The 25,561-nt window shown below is 58.0% G+C and overlaps 3 protein-coding genes across 7 annotated transcripts; 2 read left to right on the forward strand and 1 right to left on the reverse strand.

Moving 5' to 3' along the window:
• Positions 1-1,586: 1,586 nt before the first annotated feature.
• On the forward strand, positions 1,587-10,105 carry C10H17orf99 (chromosome 10 C17orf99 homolog). Its single transcript, XM_075559703.1, has 6 exons — positions 1,587-1,611; positions 1,701-1,733; positions 5,476-5,772; positions 8,818-9,087; positions 9,287-9,383; positions 10,099-10,105. The coding sequence occupies exons 1-6, from the start codon at positions 1,587-1,589 to the stop codon at positions 10,103-10,105; spliced, it is 729 nt and encodes a 242-aa protein (XP_075415818.1).
• A 1,019-nt stretch (positions 10,106-11,124) lies between these two features.
• SYNGR2 (synaptogyrin 2) lies at positions 11,125-14,670 on the forward strand. 2 transcript variants are annotated; one of them, XM_075562291.1, is made up of 4 exons: positions 11,133-11,295; positions 13,121-13,358; positions 13,496-13,635; positions 13,735-14,670. In XM_075562291.1, exons 1-4 carry the CDS (start codon positions 11,197-11,199, stop codon positions 13,933-13,935), a joined length of 678 nt encoding a protein of 225 aa, XP_075418406.1. In that variant the 5' UTR covers positions 11,133-11,196; the 3' UTR covers positions 13,936-14,670. The 2 variants fall into 2 exon arrangements, with proteins under 2 accessions (XP_075418408.1, XP_075418406.1); XM_075562293.1 differs by lacking the exon at positions 13,496-13,635 and having other exon boundaries at positions 11,125-11,295.
• Positions 14,671-15,761: 1,091 nt separating this feature from the next.
• TK1 (thymidine kinase 1) lies at positions 15,762-24,371 on the reverse strand. 4 transcript variants are annotated; one of them, XM_075562287.1, is made up of 7 exons: positions 24,221-24,370; positions 24,089-24,120; positions 22,422-22,532; positions 19,782-19,875; positions 16,976-17,065; positions 16,575-16,694; positions 15,762-16,383 (listed from the first exon to the last, which is right to left on the reverse strand). In XM_075562287.1, exons 1-7 carry the CDS (start codon positions 24,284-24,286, stop codon positions 16,189-16,191), a joined length of 708 nt encoding a protein of 235 aa, XP_075418402.1. In that variant the 5' UTR covers positions 24,287-24,370; the 3' UTR covers positions 15,762-16,188. The 4 variants fall into 4 exon arrangements, with proteins under 4 accessions (XP_075418402.1, XP_075418404.1, XP_075418403.1 ...); XM_075562289.1 differs by having other exon boundaries at positions 22,422-22,606; positions 24,221-24,316; XM_075562288.1 differs by lacking the exon at positions 16,575-16,694 and having other exon boundaries at positions 24,221-24,371.
• Between the last annotated feature and the right edge of the window lie 1,190 nt (positions 24,372-25,561).

Raw genomic sequence — 25,561 nt, forward strand, 5'->3', positions numbered from 1 at the left:
TGGTGCAGCAACTCTGGCTGGTCTCAGATTTCTGTGCGGCTGATGTCTCTCTCTCTTTCTCCAACCCCCGCTATCTCTTTTTCACTCCTTGGTCAAAAAAATTCTCAGGGGAGCAGGGAGGGAGGGGAGGAGAAAAAGAAAATGAGCAGATTCCAGGAACCCAAGTAGAAGGCGAATTTTGAGAATGATGAGGGCAACGAATGTATAGGGTGCTTTACTCAATTGATGTATATATGGATTGTGATAAGAGTTGTATGAGCCCCGATAAAAAGATTTATTAAATTAAAGAATTCTCAGTACAGGCATCCTGAGGCCAAAGGACATGTTCTACTTCTGGCTCTCCTTTCTTGGTGGTCCTGAGGTCTCTCTCCTCCTCTGGGATGGTTCACTTTAACCCCAGTGGGATGGCACTACAGACCAAGCCCCTTAGTAGTGTTCCTACCCAGCATGGTCCCACCCAGCAAGGGTGCAGTGCACGTGGTTAACATTATTAGCAAACCATCCAGTCCCCTTGGTGGGCCACAGCACTTCATTAGCATAATCTCACACCTTCGTGTGGAGTGCCAGAGAAGTAAAGGCTGTGTGGCTAGACAGGCCACAGTTCAGCCTTTACTACACCTGCACCGAAGTAGGGGGTGGCTGAGAGGCAAGTCTACTAGGGAGAAGGCTACCCCAATTGGAAGCAGGTAGTTATCTAGGGGGTGGGAACATTTTCCCAATAAGTAGTCCCCGCACAGGGTAACTGAGGTTGGCCAGAGACAGCTGGCTGGTGCAGCAGCCACCTGACCTGGGCATGAGGAGTCAGGCTACTCAAATGGGCAGGCAGGGGCCAGGGCCCACGGCCCACTCCCTCTGCTCTCTGCTCTGGTACTCTGACGGTCAGTCTCTGGCTGGCCTAGCCCCCTGCCCCACGGCTCCTGCCCGTTCTGAGGTTTCTGAGCTGAGAGGCCTCATTTACACTCTTCTCCCCAGACTGTTAGCGTGGCTGCAGGCCACCACACAGGCTGTGTTGTGTCTGGGTGTCCTGTTGTCCCAGACTGGCCTTAGACCCAGGTTCTGGGGCTGTCTGACCAAATAGGCTGTGATGTGGATGGCTGTGATGTGTCCAGGTTTCCTGTGGCCCTGAACTGGCCTGCGGCCCAGGTCTTGGAGGGGGGGAACTGGAGGAGCTGGGGGGGAGGGGTGCTCAGGGCTCAGCCGGGGAGCAGAGGCCTGGCCCCTGTCTCTGGGTTATCTCCCAGGCACAGACACCATTCTGGGGGCCCCAGCACCTAGGGGCCCCAACAGGGAAGAAGCCAGGAGCTGGGAAGCCCCGGGGAGCCTGAGCAGTGGCCATACCAGCAGGATCATGAGACTCCTTCTCTTGTGCTGTTTGGCCACTCTTGGTGAGCCTGAGAGGGTGGGGAGGTCTTCATGGGAGGGACTGCTGCAGGACTTTGAGGAGGTGGGCTTAGGAGAGGGGTGCTAGGGATCACGAGAGTGGGTGTTCATGTCCCAGGCAGATGTGGGCAGTAGCCTTGCATTTGAAGCTTGTTTCTGCCCAGCCTCTCTGAGTCACTACATATTCATCTGGAAAATGGGCCCAAATGCCCTACACCATGGAGCTTGGCTGTAAAACACTGGTGGAGGCCTGGGCTCGGTGGGGGGGCTCTCTGGGCTGTCAGCAGCCCCCCTCTCTTACCAGCCCCCCTCTCCTACAGCTACCAGCAGCTTCTCCAAGGACCAGGGAGAAGGTGAGTAAGCCGCAAGGTGGGGGTGGGAGTCCTGATGTCAGAGGCCCTCCCTGTGCAGGCTTTGCCTGGGTAAGAGGCTGAAGAAGGCAGGCAGAGGGGTGGTCCTGATGTCAGGCAATCCCCACTTCTGGAACTGACTTCAAACCCTGCAGGGCCCTGGGGGAGGGGAACAAATCTATATATGGTAGAAGGTAGGGGAGGGGAGGGCAGGTCCTACCTAGGTGGGCCCCTGATCTGCCCTGCCTGGAGGGTGTGGTCACGGAGGAGGAGAGCAGTGGGGGAAGGGGAAGTTGAGGGTCGCCTTAAGATTCACTGCCATAAAAAAAAAAAAAATGATTCACTGCCATGGAGTCGATTACAACTCAAAGCGATCCAATAGAACCTCCCCTGTGGGTTTCCCAAACGGTAATTCCTTAGGGGAGTAGAAAGCCCCGGGCTCTCCTGCGGAGCGGCGGCTGGTGGTTTCCAACCGCTGGCCTTGTGGTTCCCAACCGAAAGCATTAGGGGACAGGGGACCTCCAGGCTGCGCTGCTGGACGCGGCCGCAAGAGGGCAGGAGAGGCAGCGTTCTCTCCGTTTCTGTCCCCGCCCTTCTCTGAGCCCCACTTCCGTCCCTCCAGGTGACCATGAGTGGTCCCTTCTCCTCCGCCTTGCCCCATCCCGGCCAGACCCCTTCCCAGGTCTCCACCCTCTGTTCCGCTGAAAGGAGAGGGACGGCCCTGGTGACGCAGTTTCACTCTCATTTCCTCATTCGCTTTAAAAATAAGCCCTCTTTGGGGGCGGGGGAAGGCGGGCAGTGTCTGGCAGCCCAACTAAAGAAACCCCCTGAGACCAGCCATGAGTCATTCACTCACGCAAGGTATTCATTTAAGGAGAGGCCCCCCCACCCAGGGGACCCCAGGTGCAGAGAGAACAGTAGTCCTTGCCCCCACGAGTGCCCAGTGCGGTGGGGGCAGGGACCTGGGGGGGGTGGCTTGCGGGAGAGAAACCCAGGGCTCCGCTCTGGTCCGAGGTTGTGGTTGGAACTTGCCTCTCTTGGCGCCTAGGAAGAAAGGGCTGTTGATCTGTTTTGAAACCAAAGCGGCCCACTGTTTTGCCGTGGGTGCCGGCTCCCAACACCCCACTGGACAGGGTGTCCGAGGCTGTCCACCGGCGTGGCCTCCCACCAAAGCAGTCGGGGTGACCCATGGCCATGTGCCTTCGAGTTGTTTCCAACCCATAGCGACCCTGTGCGCGACAGAGGGCAACACTGCCCGTCCTCACAATGGCTGAGGGGGGCGCCCGTCGTGGCAGCCACTGTGTCCGCCCACCTCCCCGAGGCCTTCCCTGTCTCTCTGTGTGCGCCCGCTGTCTGCAAACCAGCTGCCACGGCCCAAGGGCCGGCTGTCTTTTCACTTTCCCAGGTGGGGGCCTCTTCCCTTCTCAAAGGGAGCTCACCCCCCCCACACACACACACACAGGGGGAGGGGGGTGGGGGGAAGAGAGTGGGCTAAACGTGAGGCTGCTGAGGGGTTCAGCCCTACCCATCACTCCTCCCGTCTCGGGAGAAAGATGAGGTTGTCGGAAGCACCCAGAAAGATGGACTGACCATCTTGGGAACCCTAAGGAATAGGCCTACTCTGCCCGACTATGATTTCGAAAAAAATAAAATATTAATTTTTAAAGTTACTATGAATCAGAATGGACTTGATCTGTGTGTGTGTGTGTGTGTGTGTGTGTGTGTGTGTGTTTTTCCGGGACCTCATCTCCCTGCACTGTACTGGGTCGCTATGAGTCAGAATCAACTCGATACCAGTAGGGGTTTGGTTTATAAATTTACATACATATATATGTACATGTATGTATATCGTGTGTATACATACATGTGCGTGTATATATGTGTCTATATCACCTTCAAAAAGTTTGGGAAAATGTCATTTTCCTTCATTGACATTTTTCTGAGTTTTAGAAGCTCCTTGATGTGTTGGTGCACGTATGTATTGTGCATGTGCATGTGTGTGTGCATGTAATCACATTTTGACCCGGGGTCCCCATTTCCCCCTTGTGGAGGCAGGGTTCTGGCTCCAAAGACCCTTTGGGGCAGGAAGAGACCTCAAGGTGGGCAGCATCCATTGGCTGCTTGATAACAAACAACCAATTGAGCTCACTGGCATCAAGTGGATTCCAACTCTTAGGGACATGATAAGTCACTGCCATGAGTCAGTGCTGACTCACAGCGGCCCCCTGTGGGTTCCCAAGACTAACTGTTCACTGGAGTAGAAAGCCCAGTCTTTCTCCTGAGAAGCTGCTGGCGGTTTTGAACTGCTGACACTGGATCACAGCCCTCCACACCAGCACTACACCAGGCTCCTTAGGGACCCTTAGGGGACAGAGTAAAATGCTGTGGGTTTTAGAGTAAAACCCTGTGGATTGCCGAGATTGTAAGACACTAACTCCACAGAGCGGAGTGGAAGGACTCATCTTTCTTCCAAGGAAAAGCTGGTGGTTTTGAACTGCCGGCCTTGTAGGAAGCAACCCTCCGCATAGCCACGGCACCAACAGGCCTCCTGGAATTCTTGCAGCGGTCTACAAATGCCGCACACCCCGCTTCATATTCTTCCAATCAAAAGAGTCTGTATGGAAACCTGTTTGTTTGTTTTGGCTTAGTAATTGTCTTTCTTCTTCAAGAGGGAAGCAGGACCACCAGGGAGGTGGGGAAGGGGGAGCGAGGAGGAGATAGTTGGCAGCGGTGGCCCTGGCCCTGTAGCCTGGCTGGGCTCTCTGGCTGTGAATTGTCCTCTGCCCCACGGGGTCACTTGGGGGCCTCATGCACTGCAGAAGGAAGTGTGGTCTGGCCCACGGGCGCTTTCAGGGTCGCTGGTGGGACTCGGCACTCGCCATCCATTGGGGTTGTAACTGAGGACCTGGGCAGAAGTGCAGGGAAAGGCATTGCTGGTGCAGTGGTTGAAGTGCCCCACTGAGAACAGGTTCAAACCCACCAGCCGCCTTGCTAATTTGTAGACGGAGGTGGCCAGGCCTTTCTTCCTAATCTGTCGGCGCCTGGAAGCTCTGCTGAAACCTGCCCACCTTGGGGCGGGGCAAGGGCAACCCTGCTGGGATTTGAAAGACTGGTGGCACAGCTTCCCAGGCCACAGCCATGCACACACGCACGCACACATGCCACTGTCAGCCAAAGGCCAGAGTGATACAGGGCCTGGTTGGCAGCACGGGTCGAAACGAATTTCCTGTTGGCTGGGTGATCCTCCACACTGTGTTTATCTGGCCTCTGTGGCTGGGCAGTTAGGCGGTTTCCTCCTCTGGCTGCCGTGAAGATGTACACACCAAGACCTGTCCCCGTCTCTGTTTGGGGGTGCACTCCAAAGTGCATGGACTCAGAAAAGGGCCTCCTGCTCGGTGCAGGAGAGCAGCAACATGAGCGCAAATCCAAACCCACAGCCTTTACGGACGCAGGCCATCTCGTGGCGAGCCTAGAGGACAGGGTAGAACTCAGGGGAGTCGGAATGTCCTCTCTCTCCTGCAGATGGAGCAGGGGGTGCTGGTTTCGGCCCAACACGCACCACTGCGTCACTGGGTAGGTAAGGCTTTCTACTCCCGTCAAGCGTCACCCTCTTGGAAGCCCGCAGGAGCAGTTCTCCCCTGTGGGCATCGACTGGGGGGCAGGGCGTCTGGCTTGGTACTGACTATCTTTAGTGTCTCCTTAAGGAGCTTAATTCCTGGTGGTTTTTTTCGTCTCCCCCCCCAAGGGACCCCTGACATCGTCATTGACTACAAGGTCCTAGAGATTTTCCCCAAAGGCCGCCTGATTCTTATTAAGTGTCACTCTCCGAATGTGCCCCCGCCTGTCACCTACACCCTGTGGGGGAGCCGGGACGTCGAGGTGGCCAAGAAGGTGGTGAGGACCAGCGACCCAGCCTTCTTCAGTATCAACATCACACTCAAGTCCCGGCCAGACCTGCTCACGTACTCCTGCCAGGTGCCCCTCCCCTCGGGGACCAGGGCCACCAGTGCCAGGCTGCAGATGTATTGGGAGCTTTGGACCAGTGAGTATGGTGGGAGTGGGGGGGAGGGTGTGCACTAGGGGATGGAGGGACAGAGGGCAAGGCTGATAGGCTCTTGGGAGTGGAGATAAGGACAAGGTCATCCAGGGTCCCATAGAGGGTAGCCCCAGGGGGCTGCCACCCCAGCTTCCACCACCCCCACCCCTGGGGCCAGCAGGCAGTTGAGGGGCTGAGAGAAACATGCAAAGGAACAGAGTGCGGAAGTGACCTGATGGTGGGGGATAGAATTAGGGATCCGCTTAGCGCTGCTGACCAACCTCAGACCACAAACCTCCTTGGTTCCTTAACTCATGTAATCTTCGACACCCAGTGGGTGGGGCCTGGAAGAGAAATGGCAAGGCAGTTAGGAAAGTTTCCTGGGCCTCTTGACCTACAAGTAACAAAGGCTGCTTTCGAACCCCCAGCCCACTCCCTGCTCCTCCCTGTCCCTTCTGCAGTGGGTCTTTGCACCCAGGACCCATCCCTGCCTGACCCCAAGAGCACATGGAGGTGAAGCCAGGGAGTCAAGGGATCAAATCCCTACACTCACTGCCCTTGGAGTCTCAGGTTAGTAAGCCCACTCTGAGACTCAAGTTTCTTTACCCCCCCAAAAAGGATAATAAAATAAAACAAAACAAAAATATCCAACAAATCCACTGCTGCCCAGTTGGTTTCGAATGGTGGTACAAAGACCCACCCGAGCCTATGGGGTGGAGGAGACCTGCCCCAGAGGGCTGCAGAGACAGCATTGTTCTGCAAAGGAGTGGCTAGTGGGCCTGAACCATTGACCTTTCTATTAGCAGCTCGTGCCCAAACCTCTGCGTCACCCAAGCTCCTGAATACAAAGAGAATAGTCAGATATCCAAGACAGTAAGCCATGGTGGGTGGAAAAGGTTATGGCGCGCGCACACACACACACACACACACTCACTGCTGCTGAGTCAATTCTGACTCCTACAGACACCATAGGGCAGGATAGAGTTCGGTTTCCTAGACTAAGTCTTTAAGGGACTGGAAACCCTCACCTGTCTGCCAAGGAGTAGCTTGTGGTTTCGAACTTCTGGCTTTGGTGTTAGCGGCCTGTGGGGGACCAGCCTCGGGTCCAAGGGGGCGGTTGTGTAATTGAGGGGTAAATGAAAGGCATCAGACAAGATAAAGCAATGCAAGGGCTCACCTCCGTCATGGCTTCAGGAGCCGGCTCCATCCAAGCACAGAGGGAGTGTTCTCATCATCCTATGTACTCTCGGGGCGCGCGAGCACTTCTAATATTGTGGATTTTTGGGGGGGCTATTGATTGAGGTGTGTGACAGGACAAAGGGTGGGAGTAAGGGTGGATAGAGATGAGGACAGAGACAGTCATAAATGGAGACCGTGGGGGTGGGGCGCAGAGAGAGATACCCAGAGGGATAATAAAATAAAGAAATGCAGAGATCTTAAGAGGGGGGAGGCCAAAGGCAGCGATGGAGAAGGACGAAGCCAGCTGGACAGATGGACAGAGGAGGAAAGAAGGCCGTGGGTTGCGGTACTGTTAGGCTCCTGCAGTGGGCTACACCTCAGTTCTTGGCTTCGCAAGCTGAGAGAATTCACACCAAAGCAAGCTGTGTGATCCAAGTGAGTTTCCATGCAAGCCCTCTAATCACAGGTCACCGCTGATGTAAGAGGAAGGAGATGTATTAGACACACCAGCACAGGAGGGTACACCCCAAGAAGAGGGGCGGACTCCAGAGAGAGGCTGGCAGCCTAACCTTGGTTGTCCTGAGTGGGTTACCCTTAGATGTCTTTGAGCTCTTTCACAGGGGACCGAATCCAGGATCCTTATCAGAGGGAGTGGGTTGTATCTAGGGTGGGATAGACAATCGGGTCTGATTGCTTTTGATGGCGGACAACCTTCAGGCAGATAGCCTTCAGCAGTTGACCTTCAAGAATATAGTCAGTGACCATGTTAGCAAACAGCACCTTAAAATTGGCATTATCCAAAAAAAAAAAAACCCAATAAAATGATTTTTTTAATTGGCATTATCATGGGGGGCTTGAGGGGAATGACTTCTACTTAGGGGAATGTGAGTGGGTGGATCTTCAGCCCATGAACGTGAAGGTTCGCTCCACTGGGAGCCCCGGCCTCCCAGATCCCTTCACCTTTGGATGTTGACAGATTATCCGCACTTTTCCCAGTTCTGTTTCCCATAGAAATCCAACTCATAGGTACCCACCCCCGAGCTCCTTAAGGAACATTTAGAGGGTGGTCAACACACAACAAGAGGTGGTTAGGATCTGAGCCTGCCATTAAAGGCTGGGGAGAGGGCACATTCTAGAATCTTCTGACCCTCCTTGTCTTGAGGGTCTATGCATGCCAGCAGAAGGGACCAAGACCAGACTGGAAGAATATAGATAAGGTGGCCAGGCTCTGCCCCAGGGAGGGAGTCCTTATATCCAACAGTGACTCATGCTCTGTACAGAATGCAGATTCAGCTAGATCGGGCACCTGGAAACCCGACCTACAAAAGGACAGAGCCACGCGTGGAATTGTGTGGAACATTCCACAAGTCAGGGACCCTGGTGGCGCAACGGCGAAGCCCCTGGCTGCTCCCCAGAAGGCTGGGGATGTGACCCCATGCAGCCCATCCATCTGTTCCCGTGAAGATGGCCCCCAACAAAAGCCACTGCCCTCCAGCCAATGAGGATGTGGAGCGGTCCACGGGACAGAGTACAGAGTACAGTGGTGGCGTAGTAGATATGTGTAGGGGTGCTAACCACAAGGTCAATGGGTCAAAACCACCAGCTGCTCCATGGGTGAAGACAAGGCTTTCTACTCCCAGGAAGAGTCACAGTCTCAGAAACCCACTGGGGCATTTCTACCCTGACCTATAGGGAGGGTCGCTGTGAGTTGGCATCGACTAGATGCCAGTGAGTAGGGCCACTGAATCAGAACTGACTGGATGGCACACTACTACCACCAGGCAGAGGTGGAGGTTGTAACCCAGAAGGCTGCCTGGGGCTCATGTGAAAAAACTTTGGCCATGTCTCTGCGACCCTCTCCCACCCTGCCAGAGCCAGTGTCCCAGCCTGAGGCCAACTTTACCTTGGTGGATGATGGGTCTGGCCCCAGGGTGGAAGTGACCTGCCGGGTGTCCTCGGGCAGCCCACCTGTGACCTACAGCCTGGTTGGAAAGGACGGACACATCCACAGCCAGCAGAGACCTCCCCACGGGGAGCCTGCCAACTTCTCCTTCCCGCTGGCTGGGAGGCCAGCCTGGCTGCAGTGCCAGGCAGAAAACAGCGTCAGCGTCCAGGCCAGCGCCCTCACGCTGCTGCCACCAGGTGAGGGGCCCCTGGGCTCTGAGGTAAGCTGGCTATTTTACAGTGGGAGGTGGTCACTTCCGCACATCCCCTCCAGAATCTGGGGGCAGGTTGGTGGGAGGTGGTGAGTCTTTGGGTCAGAGGACTAGGAGACCCAGGTCCATCCTGTGCCTCCCTAATGGGGACACTCAACCTGACCATCCTGACCCCACCTCCACAGGAGAGCTGCCCCAGGGCCCCATCTTGGTGTTGGCTGGCAGCCTCACCTGCATTGCAGCTGTGGCTTCTGGAATGCTGGGCTGGACCTCAAGGGCCAGGTAGGAAGTGGGGGAAAGTGGGGGAGGGTATGTGTGAAGCTGGGCTGGGCTCCCCATGGCAGATGGGAGCAGTAGGACAGGCTGCTGCCCAGGGTGTGGCTATGAGCTAGTGCGTGCCAAACACTCGGCTGACTGGGACGAAGGTCCCAGCCACCCACCCTGTGATGGTCAGCTGACTGGCCTGTGTCCCTGGTGAGGTCCAGAGAGAACAGGGGCTGCACTGGTGAGAGCCACTCAGGCCAGTCCCTCTCAGGTGGTGACAGGGGTTGGGCCTCCGCCTGAGGCCATTGCATCATGGCTGGGAAGACCCCCTGGTGTTGCTGGCAGAGGGCCTGTGTGTGCCTTACCTTGTTCGCTCCAGCTGCGGGCGGGTGAGCGGCAGTGGCCATGCTTCATGGACCCGCTTGGTTTCTGAGGCACCCAGAGATGCTCGCTGGAGCTGCCCAGGATTCCGCTTTTGACACCACCCTGCCTCACCTGGGTCCTTCCTCCTCCTGAGCCTCAGTTGTCCCCTCCATAAAATGGGGCACCAAAACTGGCCACGTGACCAGCGCTGGCCTCAGGATGATTCAGGCCCCCCCCTTTGTTTTGTGGGGTGAGTCAGCCTCCCAGCCCTCATTCTTGCCTCGGCACAGATGTGCCCAGCTTCATAAAACTGGGGGCCTTGGGAAGGGTGGCCACTGACCTAACCGGGCTCTCCACACCTCTCATCCAGGTTGTGACCAGAAGGAACAGTGGGCAGAGTCCCAGGACAGCCCAGGTGCTCACCTTACAGACAGACACATGGACCTCTGGGCTAGGACAGGGCAGACCCTGCGCCTGGGAATCCACACAACTGTCACTAAGGATTTGTGTGACGGATGGACATACTTCCTGGGGGGTGGGGGGCGGCTGTACAGGCAAGGGGGCTAGCTGGAAGCGGGAACTAGAGTGGGGGCAGTGTGTGAAGGCCCAGCTACTTGGGTCCAGCGGGTCAGTGCACATCTGACCGGCTCCCCGGCCTGCATCCACTCCATAACCCACCAGAAACTAGCAAAGAGTGTGTTGAACGCCCCCACCTCCCTCCCAGGCCCTGTGGCGCCTGGAGAAACCACCCCCACTCTCCAACCGTTTTGGTAATTAAACTGGATTAAACTCGGCTATGAGACAGATCCTGTCTGGACGGGAAGGCTGGGTTTGGGTAGAAGCTGTGCCGCCTGCCTGCCGCCCTGGGAACTTCCTGTCTTGCCCACCCTCGTGGAACCTGGAAGTGGGGAGTCAGACCACCCCGGCGGCTCCAGGAAGAACTGGAGTCTTTGGGGGACCGTGGAGGAGCCATGGTTAAACCAAAGGGCTGTTGCAACCCACCAGCCGCTCCTTCGGGGAAAGAGGTCTCTACTTCCTTAAAGAACACCCCAGGGCAGTTCCACTCCGCTCTTTAGGGTCGCTATGAGTTGAACTTGACTGATAGTAGTGAATTTATTTGGGGGAGAGAAGAGGGGCAGGGGGCGTCCAGGACTTGACCCCAGGCTTAGCTCCAGAGAAAATGAGTGACCAGAAGACCTCGGCCCTTTTTGGGTCAGCCTGCAGGCCAGCGAGGGAGGGAGGGGAGCACCCCACCCCGCCCCACCCTCCCCGGAGGTGGGTGGGCAAGGCGCTCTCCAGGCAGCGAGTCCCTGCCCCCCGCGTTCCCGCCACTCCGGGGACCAGCACTTTGCCCCGGTCCCTGGGCAGCTAGCCACGCCCCCTTCTCGAGGGCGGGGCCGAAGCCGCCCTGCCCTGTTGGTTCTCGACGTTGGGCTAAGGCGGCGGCGGCAGCGACAGCGACGGCGACATGGAGAGCGGGGCCTACGGCGCGGCCAAGGCCGGCGGCTCCTTCGACCTGCAGCGCTTCCTGTCGCAGCCGCAGGTGGTGGCGCGCGCCGCGTGCATGGTGAGGGAGCGGCGGCCGGGGAGCGGGGTCCAGGGAGCTGGGGAGGCGGCTGTACCCTCTGGCCCGCGCCGACCTCCGGGCGCGACAGGTGGCGGGCCGCGCGCGGGCCGGGATCCCGTGGGCGGCGGGCGGGCGGCGTCGCGCCTCTCCTCACCCAGGACCCTGCCACCTTCCCCCGGGCCCGGTCCTCTCGCCCTGTGTCCAGACTTGCCCTCCCAGGCCCGGACTCCCGCCATCTAACCACCACCCCCGCCCCGCTCCAGACTGTCCCCAGTCCCAGATCCGGACCGCTCCGGGTCCCAGACCCCGCCACCCCGGGCCTAGGTTCGATCCCCCTCTAGGCCCCAGACTCCGGATTCCGCACACGCTCTCGGGGTGGTGTCCGGAGGTCGGCCCGCCGCCCTGCTGGCAGTGGGAGGGGCTTGGGACCACTCCAGGACAGGTGGCCCGCACGCCGTGACTCCCACTTGGGGAAGTCACCGGGAAGGGGCTTTCCGGCGCAACATGGGGGGCGGCGGCGGTGAAAGCGAAGCGCCTGGACCCCTGAGACGAGACGGGTCTCCCTCTCACCCCCGGTCGGCTGACCCAGCCGGCTCTCGGCACCGGATTGGGTGGGTGGGGGGAACCAGGGGGCTCGTGACCTTGGACCCGAGAGGCGGAAGCGGGAGCTTTACTTAGTTAATAAATAAGTGCTTATTGACTTTTTCCCGTGAGTTGGGCGGCGGCTCGCGGAGCAGACTTGCGGGGTTTACCGTGGGCATTTCGAACAGGTTTGGGTTCGTCTCCTCCGTGGTAAAGCTGCTGCTTTGGGCGGGGGGCGGCCGAGGGAGCCTGCCTGGGATGAGGAATTTCGCCATGGCCTCGACGCCTCTCCGAGGAACTGGGCCCAGACCGGCTCTGTAGGGGAAGGAGGTGCCCTCAGTGTTGGCTGGTTAGCTGTGCCAGGAGTCTGCCCGGCACCGGGCGACCCGCGTCGCCCAGTTCCGGCTCCTCCCCACTGGGGGCGGGGCTTGCGAGTGCACCACGAGCCGGGGTGGGCGGGGCTGATAACCCTAGTAGCTGGAGACCCTGGGGCCTCCCGCTTCTGGACTCCTCCCCTTCAGGTCCGAGTGCAGTTGAGAAACTGGGGTGCCCTGGGAATTGGTGGGTGCTGGGGAGTGCAAAGTTCCTGAAGGAAGCAAGCTGGACAAGTGGGGTTCTAGCCAGCCTGGAGCAGGAACAGCTGGAGGGGTTGCGGAGGCGCCTTGAAGCAGAAGCAGGTCCTGAAGGTGAACCCCAGACCCAGGATTGCGCTCAGGGTGCAGACTGCCCTCTGGCGGGCAGGCAGAGCGTGGCTGTTACCGTGGTGATACAGATCTTAGTGGGGTTCCAGACTAAAATCTGGGCTTCCCTGACTTGGTGGCTCCTGTCGTTTCAAACTTAAAGTAGGAGTAAGCTGGGGGTGGGGGCTGCCCTTCCTGCTGAAGAAGACTTGGGGCAGCCAGCAGGGCAGGCAGTCCCCCAGCCCCTAGGCAGCCTGGCTGGGATAGGACTGAGATCAGAGTGAATGGTGGTACTCCAGAAGCTCCCCTGGCCTTGGGTCATGCACCCAGAGGCCTAGCACTGGAAGTGGGAATTCTGGTGGTGCCTGACCAGCCGCCCCAGGCCTTCACCCTGCTCAACCGCATGTTCTCACATCTGCATGCCCCCCAGACCTGGACCCTCTCCAACCACAGGCCCCTGCCTTTGTGCTCTCCACATCTGAACCCTGCCAGACCACCTCCCCTTTGCCCTCATCCTCCCGTGAGAGACCCTTGCTCTGACCACATGCCCCCGATCCCCCCAGATCTTCGCTTTGATCGTGTTTGCTTGCATCTTCGGCGAGGGCTACAGCAACAGCCACAGGTCGGACGAGAGCTACTGCGTGTTCAACCGTAATGAGGACGCCTGCCGCTACGGTGGGGCTGTCGGTGTGCTGGCCTTCCTGGCCTGTGCCGCCTTCTTTGTAGTGGACGTCTACTTCCCCCAGATCAGCAATGCCACTGACCGCAAGTACCTGGTCGTCGGAGACCTGCTTTTCTCAGGTATGTCCCAGGCCCTCCATGTGACATGTCCTGCGGGGCGAGCAGGAGTGGAGGGCCTGCCCCTGCAGCCTCGACTGCTGCACAGGCCTTGAGCTTCGGCCTCCAGGCCTCTCCCTGAGCCTCCCTTCTCCTGACAGCTCTCTGGACCTTCCTGTGGTTTGTTGGTTTCTGCTTCCTCACCAACCAGTGGGCAGCCACCAACCCCAAGGATGTGCTGGTGGGCGCCGACTCCCCGCGAGCAGCCATCGCCTTTAGCTTCTTCTCCATCTTCTCCTGGGTAGGTGGGCTGCCTCGCGGGTGGCCTCAAGCATGGAGGGGTGGCGGAGAGCTGGGGAGACCTCGCCTGCCCCCTAGCCCAGACCTTGGTCCCTTGCAGGGTGTGCTGGCCTCGCTGGCCTACCAGCGTTACAAGGCCGGAGTGGACGACTTCCTCCAAAACTACGTGGACCCCACACCCGACCCTACCACGGTCTACGCCCCCTACCCTGCCGCCTCTGCCGACAATTACCAGCAACCCCCCTTCACCCAGAACGCAGAGGCATCCCCCGACGGGTACCAGCCGCCCCCTGTGTACTAATCGGCTGCTGCAATGCTATGGGCACTTAGTGGGGCACCTGCCCACCATCCTGGACATTTCTCGTGCTGGCTGCTGGAGACCCCCTGCCTCCCTGCTAAGACCTATACATGGGAAGGGAGGCCCCAGCTGCCCACCCATTCACTCCACAAGGGCATTTTTTAGACAAGGGTTATGGGGTGTGGTTGTTTTGGGTTTTTTTAGCTGTGTTTTGGTTGCTTTTGATGTCCCTGCTCCCTTGGGGAGGAGCTGGAAGGACAGTGGCCCCCTCCCTCCCTGCCACCTGACTCACGTGCCTTAGCCCCCAAGTAGCTGAGCCTGGGCCAGCTAACAGGGTTCTCTGCCAAAGATGGGAGGGGTGCTGCCTCACAGGGGGCCTGCCAGCTGATGCTGCGCTGAGCCTCCAGCCCCTTTCTATTCACTCAGGTTTGCTGCCCTAATCCTGCGGGCATGGTCCCCTGGGCTGTGGTCACCACTGCCTTGCCTGCTCGCTTTGGACTTGGGTCACCACCTAGGGGGGAAGATATAGACACTGGTGCCTACCTTGCCTCCTACCCGACTGCAGGAGCTGGCTTTGCCCGACCAATAACACCCAGCTTTATGTAAATATCCTTTGACTCTTGACTCTGCCGAAGTGTGTGTACACACAGATCCTCTGACTGCACTGGGAGCCTCCGGGCACCACCTGCCTGGGATGGTTGATCAGGCTTCTTGGAGGAAATAAACTGTTTTCTTTTACTCTTGGCGGCTGCTGTGTGGGTCTCAGCCTGGTGTTCCAGGCAGGGAAGCTACTGGGCATGCACTCTGGAGGCTCGAGACTGCCCCACTGACCCCCCCCTCCCCAGGGTCCCCTCAATCTGGGGCCTCCAAAAATCCTCCAACTGTCCTCCATCAACAGCCTAAAATTACTGCCCAGCATGAGCAGGGCCATTCTTCTGGGGCTGCCTCTCCCCCAACCTTCCCCTGGCAGTGAAGGGTCCTCACAGGCCCATGGGCTTAGTGCCAAGAGTCCTTCCAAAGACAGATGGGACAGCCCAGCCTGCCCCGGGACAAGCGCTGGTCATCTGCAGGAATGCTCAGTCCCGGAAGCCAGCCCGTTTCCCCAAGTTTGACAGGCAGCTGTCCAAGTGGCCACTGCGGTTTCAAAACCCAGGGGGAGAAGAGACAGAGCCACCTCCCCAAGCTCTTCCAACGACAGGTTGGGTGTTGCCTGATGCCAGATTCCCACTTCCAGAGGGTCCCCAGGCCTAGTTATGGCTTAGCTACATGACTGCCCAGCACCATGGATTCTGACTCAGTACAGACCCTGAAGGACAGTAGGACTGCCCAGTGGGTGGCCAAGGCCTCAGCTTGGCCCAGCTTTCTCGAGAGCTCTCCTGCCTTTAATTTGATAGCCCAGCACTTCACTCACTTCAACACGTCGCCCTCGACCACACAACCAGCAGCCTGGAGGGTGCCTGGCAAGAGGGAGCTGGGATAAGGAGGCTGCCTCAGAGCACTGGCAGGCACAATGCCAGCTACCACCCAACCCCCACCCCAGCATGGCCCTCCTGGCCGGGCCGTCTGCCCAGTGTCCATCTCACAAACAAAACCCGACTCCGGGGCCCAGCTGCCTGAGCTCACTGCTCGCAGTATCATCTTTCCAGCCAGCGGCGGTCACCCATCCTGCCCCCAAACCCACCCAGGCAGAGCAGGCAGGCAGGTGGTTCCTCTTCCAGGACCCACTTCCTGGGGGTGTCTCAGTGATGCCCAAAGAGCTGGAACAGGAATCCGCCCTCAAGCCAGACCACAGCCCAGTCTGGGGAGTCCTGCCCCATCCCAACTCCAGGTCCGGTTAACTTTCATTTTACTATTAGGCATTCACTTGACAAACAATGCAAGAGTCTCAACCAAGTCCCAGCCTTACTTTTAAAAAGCCAGGGCAGCCTCGGGCCCACAACCCAGCAGGCCCCATGTGGAGGGTCAGAGTCCTGGAGAACACTGGTCTCAGTGCAGGAGGGCTGTCCCCCAAGGGCAGCGTGGAGGGAGGATGTGGTTCTCCATGGGGCAGAGAGCGCCAGGAACAGGATTCTGACTGCCCGGCACACAGCAAAAGCCACAGAGGGGACAAGACCCGGGCTCCTGTCACAAGGGCTGGGGCCCTGCCTTCTCTGGAAAGAAAGGGGAGTCCCGGGTGGGGCGGCCAGAGGAACCAGGGGTTGAGGCACATGGAGGGGAAGCTGTGTCCAGCCTGACATCAGCTCACCCCTCCTACCCCTAGGACCCGATCATGGGGAAACCCTGGTGCAGGGGGCTCAGTGGGCCAAGCTGGGGGGCAAAGAGCTTCCGGGCCGGCGTCTCCCCCAGCCTCCCAGGCACTGGGCAGTTCTCCTTGTCCTGTCCGGGAGCCTTCTTGAAGTAGCAGAGACGGCATACTGAGTGATACTTGTCTGCCCCACCGATCACCTCCACCTGTCAGGGACAGAGGGGCGGGGTCGCTGTGAACAGGCTCTCAGTTGGCCCCCATCCTCCAAGGCAGAAGCAGGACCTTGGTGTGAATGGTCCTCAGTGTGTGCCCCACCTCCCGCAAGGCAGAGGCAGCAGCCCTCTCTAAACCTGGTCTTTAGGCACCCCTCCCTCACGCCCACCCAGGCGGGCAGTACCTCCTTCTCTGCACCCAGCCTCTTGGTGTAGGCAGCCTCACGGAAACACTCCATGCACACGGCGGTCAGCTTCACCACGCTCTCGGCCAGCGGCACTAGGTTCAGGATGTTCCCGAAGGCCTGCCGGCCCCGCAGGGAAAGTGCAGGTAAGTATGACCCCGGGCTGCCCAGCGGCCACACAGGAATCTCTGACCTGGCCTCCCCTCGCGGCGGCCACACAGGAATCTCTGACCTGGCCTCCCCTCGCGGTGGCATCTGTCCCCCTACCCATTCAGAGCTGTGGACGGAGAGCTGAGCAGCTCGATCCCGCCCCGCAGCACCAGGGGGCTTTGAGCCGACCATCCGAGGGCCTGGCCCTGTGGTGCCCGCTGCTCCCTGGATCTGGTTTCAAGACTGCTCACCTTCCTCTGGAAGGTTCCATCCAGGGCAGCCACAATCACTGTCTTCCCAGTGTTGGCCATGGCCTCGCTGAACTCCACAATGTCGGGGAACTAGGGAAGGAGCACAGGAGAGGGGTGAGTGTCCCCTCACTGCCACTCCCACCCATGGGCCCTCAGCCCCCCACCCACGGCCCGGTCCTCCAAACCAGCCCACGGGGCCAGCCGAGGCTAGCTCACAGCACAAGTCTCCCAGGCACCGGGAGCACGCACGCCTGAAGCAACTATTGCCTTAGGGTGGTTCTCTGGCTGCAAGGAGGACGGCCTCAGCAAAGCAGGAGCCCCAGCCCAGGGAGGGGCTGTCTGAGCCACGCGATTGAAGACTAAAGCGAGGGGACAGACAGCAGTCCAAACATGGGGCAGGGGTATGGACCCATGCTGAGAGGTCACAGCAAGCTGGGGGTGGCGGGCGGGGGGGGGAAAGACACCTTCCCTCCTGGACTCAACACCCAGCTTCCAGCCCAGTCCTCTGGTTCCAGCCTCTCACACTCTGCACCACGGGCATGGGGACTGCTTCCCCAGTGTTTACCAGCACCCCTGCCCCAGGTGCCAGCAGCACCCCTTCATCCAGCCCTGACATGGAGGCTTGCATTTTGAGTCTGGGGGACAGAATCAACCCTGGGTGCCAACCACTGCTCCTAACCTTCCACACCGAAGTAGAAGTCAAAGGCAGACCCCAACCCCAGGCCAGCCCCCCCCCCCATGTCAGGGCCTTGGGAAGATCCCGCTTGCTCTTTCCAGGATACCAGAGCCACAACCCTGCCAGACAGAACTCAGCTGAGCCCCCAGTTCTCCCCCTAATTCCAAGTGTCGCTGCCAACCCCGCTCAGCTCTGTCCCGCACCTTGGCTAGCTCCTTCAGAGAAGGGCACCTACCCTTCCCCAGGGCTGTCCTTGCACGTGTTAAGGAGACACCTGTGTTTTCTGGGGGAAATCTCTGTTTTGAGCACCTCTGAAGAAGAGGTCTTGGGCAGAAGTTAGGTGTTCCTTGACTTCTTGACTGCTGCTTCCAGGGGTCTTGATGTTGGATCCAAGTAAGGAAACCCCTGGCTTCCCGTTAGTCTGTGTGCATCCTCACATCCTGCCGCCGCTCCCAGCCCGTGGCGAGGCTCTTGGCTTGCTTCCTGTGGCGCTGTCATCCACACCAGCGGCAGTGATCTTCGCCAGCAAGGAGCTCCAAGCGCCCCTCGCTTTCCACAAGCAAGGCCGTGTGTCATCTGCATCCCGCCAGTTGTTAGTAAGCCTTCCTCCCACCCCGCCACCACATTCTGCTTCATGTGACAATCTTGCTCTGGTCATCTGCCCCACGTACAGACCCTGACACACTCCCACCTCGCCTGGTCTTACACAGCTACCCACAGGAAGTCCCCTCGTCCAATGCCTCACCCTGAGGAGGGGGGGTCTCCCTTGTTTTCCGGACCCTCCACTTGACTGAACGCACCCTCTTCTGCAGCACTTGAGTCTTTCCCGACAACATGTTTGAATCATAAGAAACAACCTCACTGTCCTCGTTCAAGGGCAGCTGTTTCCTTTCTGCCGCAACTCTCAGTGGACTCGGCACTCTGCTGACAGGACTCGGCTGCCTCGATCTCAGGCCGCGGTGAGTAATGAAAAGCACACCAAACGCCACACGGCAGACCCGAAGCTGCTGCCCCATCGTCCTGGGAGCACATGGGCACAGGCCCCGCCATGCTCAGATGGATGGTGGCCCCTGCCAGCAACAATGCCTGCTGGCACTGTCCCCAAAGCAGCGGCAGAGAACAATAGGAAGCCTACTTCCAGACACCAAGCAGGAAGACCAGGGGCCCTTCTCACCCACCCGTGCTGTCTGCGAGAGCTACCAAAGGACACACTTGAGCAAGAAGAAAAATAAACCCATGTGGAACGAGCAAAAGACACCACAGGTCTAGCAAGACACAACGCTCCCCATGCATGAACTCCAAGAAGTCTCAGTTCCGGACACACCATCAAAGGAACCTTGTGTGTTCTTCAGCACGGTAGAATAAGGTCCACACAGCTACACTGGAACCAGGAAGCAGCATTCACACCCCACTTACTTCAAGGAAGTTCACGTACCTTGTTTCCACATACATATATAAGATAATTAATTAAAATAGAAATGGAAGTGATGAGTCAGTCAGGGTGCGATGTAGCACCGATGAAGAATACAGCTTTCCTCCAGTTCCTAAATGCTTCCTTGCCCCACCAACTATCACGATCCGAATTCTACCTTGCAAGTCTGGATAGAGCAGAGGATGTACACTGGGGCAGATAGGAGCTGGAGGCACAGGGAATCCAGGGCAGATGATACTTTCAGGACCAGGGGTGTGAGTGGTGATACTGGGAGGGTAGAGGGAGAGTGGGTTGGAAAGAGGGAATTGATTACAAGGATCTACATGTGACCTCCTCCCTGGGGGACGGACAACAGAAAAGGGGGTGAAGGGAGACGTCAGACAGTGCAAGATATGACAAAATAATAATTTATAAATTATCAAGGGCTCATGACTGAGGCGGGGAGCGGGGAGGGAGGGGGAAAAAATGAGGACCTGATGCCCAGGGCTTAACTGAAGAGCAAATGCTTTGAAAATGATGAGGACAAAGAATGTACGGATGTGTTTTACACAATTGTATGTATGGATTGTGATGAGTTGTATGCGCCCCTAATAAAACGTTACAAAAAGAAAAGAAATGGAAGTGATGCCATCCAGGGCAGCAGAGGAAAGAGAAACAGAAGAGAGGGGACAATGAGGAAGAGTGACCAGGCGACTTACAAACTGCCCTTCATCAATGCCGATGACAGCTACACCCTGGGCCTCCTGGGTCACATCCCGGAGCAGGCAGGCAGGCAGCGCCTCCATGGTGTTCCTGGGAGGGAAAGCCAAGGCATGAGCAAGGCCATGCGGATCGGGGAGCCAGGAAGCCCGCCTACATCCTCCCCCAAGGGACTGGGAGAATACAGCGCTTATCGGAAGCCCATCTACCTTTGCTAGGGGCGAGAAATTAGTACCACCCAATAGCACTCCCGATCGAGAACCGAAGTGGTTATGTGCCCTGTCTAGTGGCCCCTTTTCCAACAGATGCAAGGCTGGGGGGTTGCTAGGAGACTTTTAGGGGCCAATGAAAAGGCTTTCACTTTGGAATCGAAAGAAAAATAGAACTCAACTTGGATTATATGTCTTACAAGGTACTTGCAATATATGCATTTTAATTAATGGAGAAACGTAGTTCACTGGTAGGATCCTCGTCTTCCATACAAGAAGCCTGGGTTCGATTCCCTGTCACTGCGTCTCATGAGCAGCCACCACCCGTCCTTCAGTGGAGGCCTGTGTGTTGCCACAATGACGAGTAGGTTTCAGCACAGCTTCCAGACTGAGATTAGGAAGGCCTAATGGCCTTAAATAAATACACATATATATATTTATATATCAGCCAATGAAAACCCCAGGAGTCCCCACCATCTGATCTGAGGGTGGGGGTGGGGCAGCATCCTGTCCTGGTCTGGGGTTTCCCTGGGTCTGCCAAAAGGGCTGACTCCCTAGCAGCTCACAATGTTGGGGTAAAACCAGCCAAACTCACCACCCTGGAGGCAATTCCATCTCACAGGGAATTGTGCCAAGGCAGAGCTGCCCCTGTGGGTTTCTGTAACTCTTGAAAGGAGTAGAAAGCCCTGTCTTTCTCCCAAGGCGCGGCTGGTAGTCTCAAACTGCTGACCATACAGCCCTACGTGTCACAGCCACTAGGCCACCAGAGAATGGGACCCATGAAGTCAGACGTAACATCCCTGCCTGCCCCCGCAGAAGAGGGAGGGCCTGAGCCCCTCCTACATACAGTCAAGCTCCCGGAATGCTTGCTTTCTCCAGGCCACAGCCAGGACACAAGCAAGGCTGTCGGCTGTCCTACTGGTGTCGTGGTCGTGGCAATGAGTGAAAGGCCAGCTGGCGCCCACAGTGGGAACATTCCAGCACCAGAGCAGGATATTTTGGGTCCCACTCTCCCTGAAAAGCCAGGTGGACTGAAGAAAAGGGCTGCTCTTGGCAGTCCCTGGCTGCCTAAATGGCTCCTACTCCCACCTTCTTCTGGCGGCTGACTTTTGGGTTGCTGACCCGTCCGGCCAAGCTTTGCAGCAGCTTGCAGCATAATGAGCATTTCCACGACGCTGGGTCCCTTCCCGCCCCTAGTGCCCCTATGGGACAGAGGGGAATTGCCCCTCAAGGTTTCGGCAGGTGCACATCTCTGGAAGCCAGCCGACACATCTTAGGACAGTCGGCGGGGCCCAGTGGCTGCCCTGCCGTCAGCAGCCAAAGCATAACTGGCCTGCCACCAGGGTTGCTCACTTAGAGCAAAGAGCCGACTGCATAACTGCTGTTTGGGGTTGCCGCCTGGCCATGCCCTGCTTCCGGATCTAACTCTGGGTCTAGCACCGGCCTGATGCATTTTATAGCCTCTCCCCACCTCAAAGGGAGGAGACCGGGGCAGCAGGCCTCCTAGCTCGGGCGTGCCAAGTGCTCAGTCACTGCTGCGAGCTGTCCCAGGCTGCTGCCAGCCTGTACTAAAGATGACCTGTCCCCCACATGACCGTGCCTGGCCAGAGTCCTGGATCAGACCCACTCCAGAAGTTCCCCTGTTGAGCTCTGTACAGCATTGCCTCCTCCCGGGGCTCCTGCTCATCCGGTGACTCCCCGAGAGGAAAAGGCAAACTCCAGCAGCCACACCAGGGAGACAAGAGTCCAGGGCTTACTCCCCCCACCCCCAACACACACACACAACTTCCTGGTACCAGGATGGGACTCAGAAACCACAGCTCCAAGCTGCCATCACATAGCACCTTCTCTGGACCAGGCTCTTCAGTCCCGGCCCTGCCTCCAGAGGCGCAGACAGACATGCCCCGGGAGCCGAGTGTCTCAGAAGTATTGGGCTGAAAGCTAGCCCGCTGCTGAGGAACAGACAGAACTGGAGCGAGAATGGAGCTCATAGGCGAGGGCCGGCAGATGGAAATGCCCATGTGAGGTGCTCTGGCAGACAACGGGGCCACAGATGGCAGGGAGGACAGCCGGCTAAAAGCCACGGCCAAGCAGCCTCTGCAGCAGGCTTTCTCAAGCACAATGGCTCTGAATTTGGGCCAGCGGCTTACAGTATAAGGCTGTCCTGGGCACAACTCACAGGCCCCTGGACTCTCCCCTCAACTGGGACAATCCCAAATGGCTCCAGGGACCACTCAGCGTCCCCTAGGCGCACATTGCCCCAGCTGGAGGTCCCATTCCCGGCCACTCTCCCAAGCAGCCTGGGAAATCCTGATGGGAGCCAGGCACCAGCAGGCATCTGTCTTCCTACGGACCATCTCCCAGAGAAGGGTGCCGGTACCCATCCGTCCTGTGTCCCGAGGGCTCAGGCAGGCAAGGCCAGGGACTGACCGGTCATGGGTTGACAAGCCACTGCCGTAGCGGATGTCCTTGGCGTACTTGATCACCAGACACTTGTACTGTGCAATCTGGAAGCGGCGGACACGTCTCATCAGTTCCGTGCTGCAAGGTCAAAGGGTAAGGCCTCAGGCTGTGCGAAGGCAAGACCTCATCACACCACAGGCTCCAGCTGCCCCCTAATGGTGTATGGGCAGAATAACAGCAGTGAGAGCACAAAACCAAAAACAAAACTTAAGCCAAACTCTGGGCCATCAGTACTGACCCACAAAGCCTCTTGGGGGGCAGACAGTTCTACCTTCTCCCCAGGAGCGGCTGGTGGGTTTAAACTGCCAACATTTTTCAGTGGTTTGCTTAACTCACTGCACATACACACACCTCACTGCTATCAAGTAGACTCCAAGTCAGCAACCCTCTATAATAGAGTAGAATTGCCCCTGTGGATTTCCTAGACTAACTCTATGGGAGCTGAGAGCCTCATCTTTTTCCCGGGAAGGGGTTGGTAGTTTCGAACTGCTGACCTTATGGTTAGCAGCTCCACCCACCACCTCCTGTGCCACCAGGGCGTCTCACTCACTGCCATTGAGTCCTCGCCAACTCACAGGGCAGGGCAGGACTGCCCCTGTGGGTCACCCAGGCTGTGCAGCTTTTCTCTTGCAAGGCGGCTGGTCGGGTTTCAAACTGCCAACCTTGAAGTTAGCTGCCCAATAAATAACCACTAGCCGCCGGGGCTTGCTTAGTGCTCCTTAAACTCACGGCGATGGAGTGAAGGTTGGCTCACAGCACCCTCAGTGGGTTTCCGAAACTGTTTACAGGAGTAGGAAGCCCAGTCTTTCTTCCTCAGAGCTGCTGGTGGTTCTGAACTGCCGATCATGCGGATCAAAACCCAACGTGGTAACCACTACACCGCCAGACTCCCTAGCCACCCATAAATCCCAAGAAAATGCCTGAGTCAGCTGAGATCCTGGCTGGGCATGCACCAAAACAAGAAACCAAGCCAACAGCCAGTCAGCAGGCCACTCTGAAGCAGGTGAAGGTAGGGTGGGCGCAGGAGTGATACTCTCCTACTCAGAGGTGACCAGCCTCCCAGGGCAGTGGGAAATAGACAACTCCACCAAAGTTCTCAGCAGCAACGAAAGCATTTTGCCCCACCACAGGGACTAAGAAGCCCCACCCAGGGGCGAAGAAGCCCCACCCAGGGGCGAAGAAGCCCCACCCAGGTGCTGGAGTCACCCTACGGGGTGAAATACGGCAGCCCCAGCTCAGAGGGCTCACAGCCTTAAGGGCCTGGACTCCATAGGGGAAGCAGCCCCGTCTCCTCTATGTGCACGCAAGGAGCCAGGCGCCCCCCTCAGGCGGGGTGCCCGCCCACGGACACACACAGGCCACCCAGGAGGGCACGTAAGTGCTGAGCTCCGGGAAGGGGCGTGCTCAAGATGGGGGAGGGCGCTTTCTGCTGGCTGGGATTCATGGGATTCCAGGGAGGGAGAAAGGATTCCTGAGACATTTCCTTGTAAGACTGGGTCCTCCCTGTGGGACACCGACCAGAAGTGGGTCACAGGGAGGACAAGGACCCTAGACTGGAGATTTGGGTCCTCGAAGGACGACAGGCTTCCCGGAAAGGAGGGGCCCCGGCCCACCTCAGCCCCAGAAGTCATTACCTTTTCCCTGAGAACATGGGTCCGAGGATCACCTAGAAGAGAAAGAGAGGTCACTTAGGGGTCCGCTCCGCGCATAAGCCGCGCACCGGCTTGACTCGGACCCCGCCGTCCGCCCTGCCCCGGCGCTGGCACCTGGACTTGGCCGCGGGTCTTGCTAGGGGATCCGGGCAACACGGTGGGCAGATTGATGCAACTCATGGCGCGACCAGGACACGCCGAATCTCTGACGTCCGCCCGTGGCGCGCACAAACTCCCGCGCCGCAGCCTCCGCCCTGCCTTCTGGGCGCACCGGCCAATCAGAGGGCCGGGACCGCACTTCCAGGGTCCAATCACCACCGCCATATCCTAAGTAGAGCCCGCCCTCTCATGTATGAAATGTAACGTTCAGCGGGGTGGCGCCTGTTGGGCGGGAGCCCGTCACTCAGGCGGGTGGGTGGGTCGATGAGGGGCAGGGCTAGAGCGGGAGCACGCAGCGGCTAAAGCGTCCCGCTGTCAACCGGCGCATCAGTGGTTCGAACCCACCAGCCCTTGCGGCGGAGAAAGATGTCCCAGTGTGGGATTTGCGCCCGATCTGATCCCACCAGCCGGAGGAAAAACACTACGAGCGTGCAACAGAACCGCAAGGGGAGCAGCACAGCTACCCAGTCCCCAGGGAACCCCAAACATAGACTTCGGGGCCAGGTCTTGGCGCCCCAACCCACTCGACTGGAAAACACTTCTAAAGGCCAACAAACAGTTCTTGAACAAACTATAAGCTTTTCTTTCTTGTTGTGTTTTGTTTTGTTGTCGTTGGCTTGTTGCTGTTTTACTTTGTTGCTTGGTTGTGCTCTGTCTTGTTTTGGTGCGTGTTATTTTCTCCGCAGGTCTGTCCAAATAAAATAGGCTGGAGGAACAATCTGGAGGAGAAAACAACGGGACCGACAGTTCTGGGGGGACATGGGAGAGGGGAAGGGGGGAAAGGTAGTGGTGTTAACAAACCCAGGGACAAGGGAACAACAAGTGACCCAAATCGGTGGTGAGGAGGGGGTAGGAGGCCTGGTAGGGCGTGATCAAGGGCAATGTAACCAAGAGGAATTACTGAAATCCAAATGATAGTGGGACAAGAGAAAAGTCAAAGGAAATAGAGGAAAGAGTTAGGCGGCAAGGGGCATTTATAGAGGCCTAAATAAAGGCATGTACATATGTGAAAAATAAAAGCTGTAGCAGTCAGCTTCTATAAAGGTTGTAGCCTTGGAAACTCCGGTGGCAATTCTACTCTGTCGCGTAGGGTCGCTGTCAGTCCAGCGCAAAAGGTTTGGTTTGGGATTTAGACAGGGAGCTGGGAAATCAGGCTGGTGGGCGGGGCCAGTCGAGGGGGCGGGGCGGCACTCGGGCCGAGTCCGGAGACAGACTGGGGGCGGGGCTACGACGAGGGGGCGGGGCGTGGTCGAAGAGGGCTGACCCAGAATCACTGCACTCGCGGCTCTCACCTGG

The sequence above is a fragment of the Tenrec ecaudatus genome, chromosome 10 (genome assembly GCF_050624435.1).
Source record: "Tenrec ecaudatus isolate mTenEca1 chromosome 10, mTenEca1.hap1, whole genome shotgun sequence".
NCBI lineage: Eukaryota > Metazoa > Chordata > Mammalia > Afrosoricida > Tenrecidae > Tenrec > Tenrec ecaudatus.

Coding starts and splice junctions, on each gene's coding strand:
- TK1 (XM_075562287.1), bottom strand. CDS start 24,286: ATGAGTTGCATCAATCTGCCCACCGTGTTGCCCGGATCCCCTAGCAAG. Junction 24,121..24,220: donor AGACCCGCGGCCAAGTCCAG/GTGCCAGCGCCG, acceptor TTTCTCTTCTAG/GTGATCCTCGGACCCATGTT. Junction 22,533..24,088: donor CCCATGTTCTCAGGGAAAAG/GTAATGACTTCT, acceptor TTGACCTTGCAG/CACGGAACTGATGAGACGTG.
- C10H17orf99 (XM_075559703.1), top strand. CDS start 1,587: ATGCCCTACACCATGGAGCTTGGCT. Junction 1,612..1,700: donor CTACACCATGGAGCTTGGCT/GTAAAACACTGG, acceptor CCTCTCCTACAG/CTACCAGCAGCTTCTCCAAG. Junction 5,773..8,817: donor GTATTGGGAGCTTTGGACCA/GTGAGTATGGTG, acceptor CCACCCTGCCAG/AGCCAGTGTCCCAGCCTGAG.
- SYNGR2 (XM_075562291.1), top strand. CDS start 11,197: ATGGAGAGCGGGGCCTACGGCGCGGCCAAGGCCGGCGGCTCCTTCGAC. Junction 13,359..13,495: donor CGGAGACCTGCTTTTCTCAG/GTATGTCCCAGG, acceptor TTCTCCTGACAG/CTCTCTGGACCTTCCTGTGG. Junction 13,636..13,734: donor TCTTCTCCATCTTCTCCTGG/GTAGGTGGGCTG, acceptor GGTCCCTTGCAG/GGTGTGCTGGCCTCGCTGGC.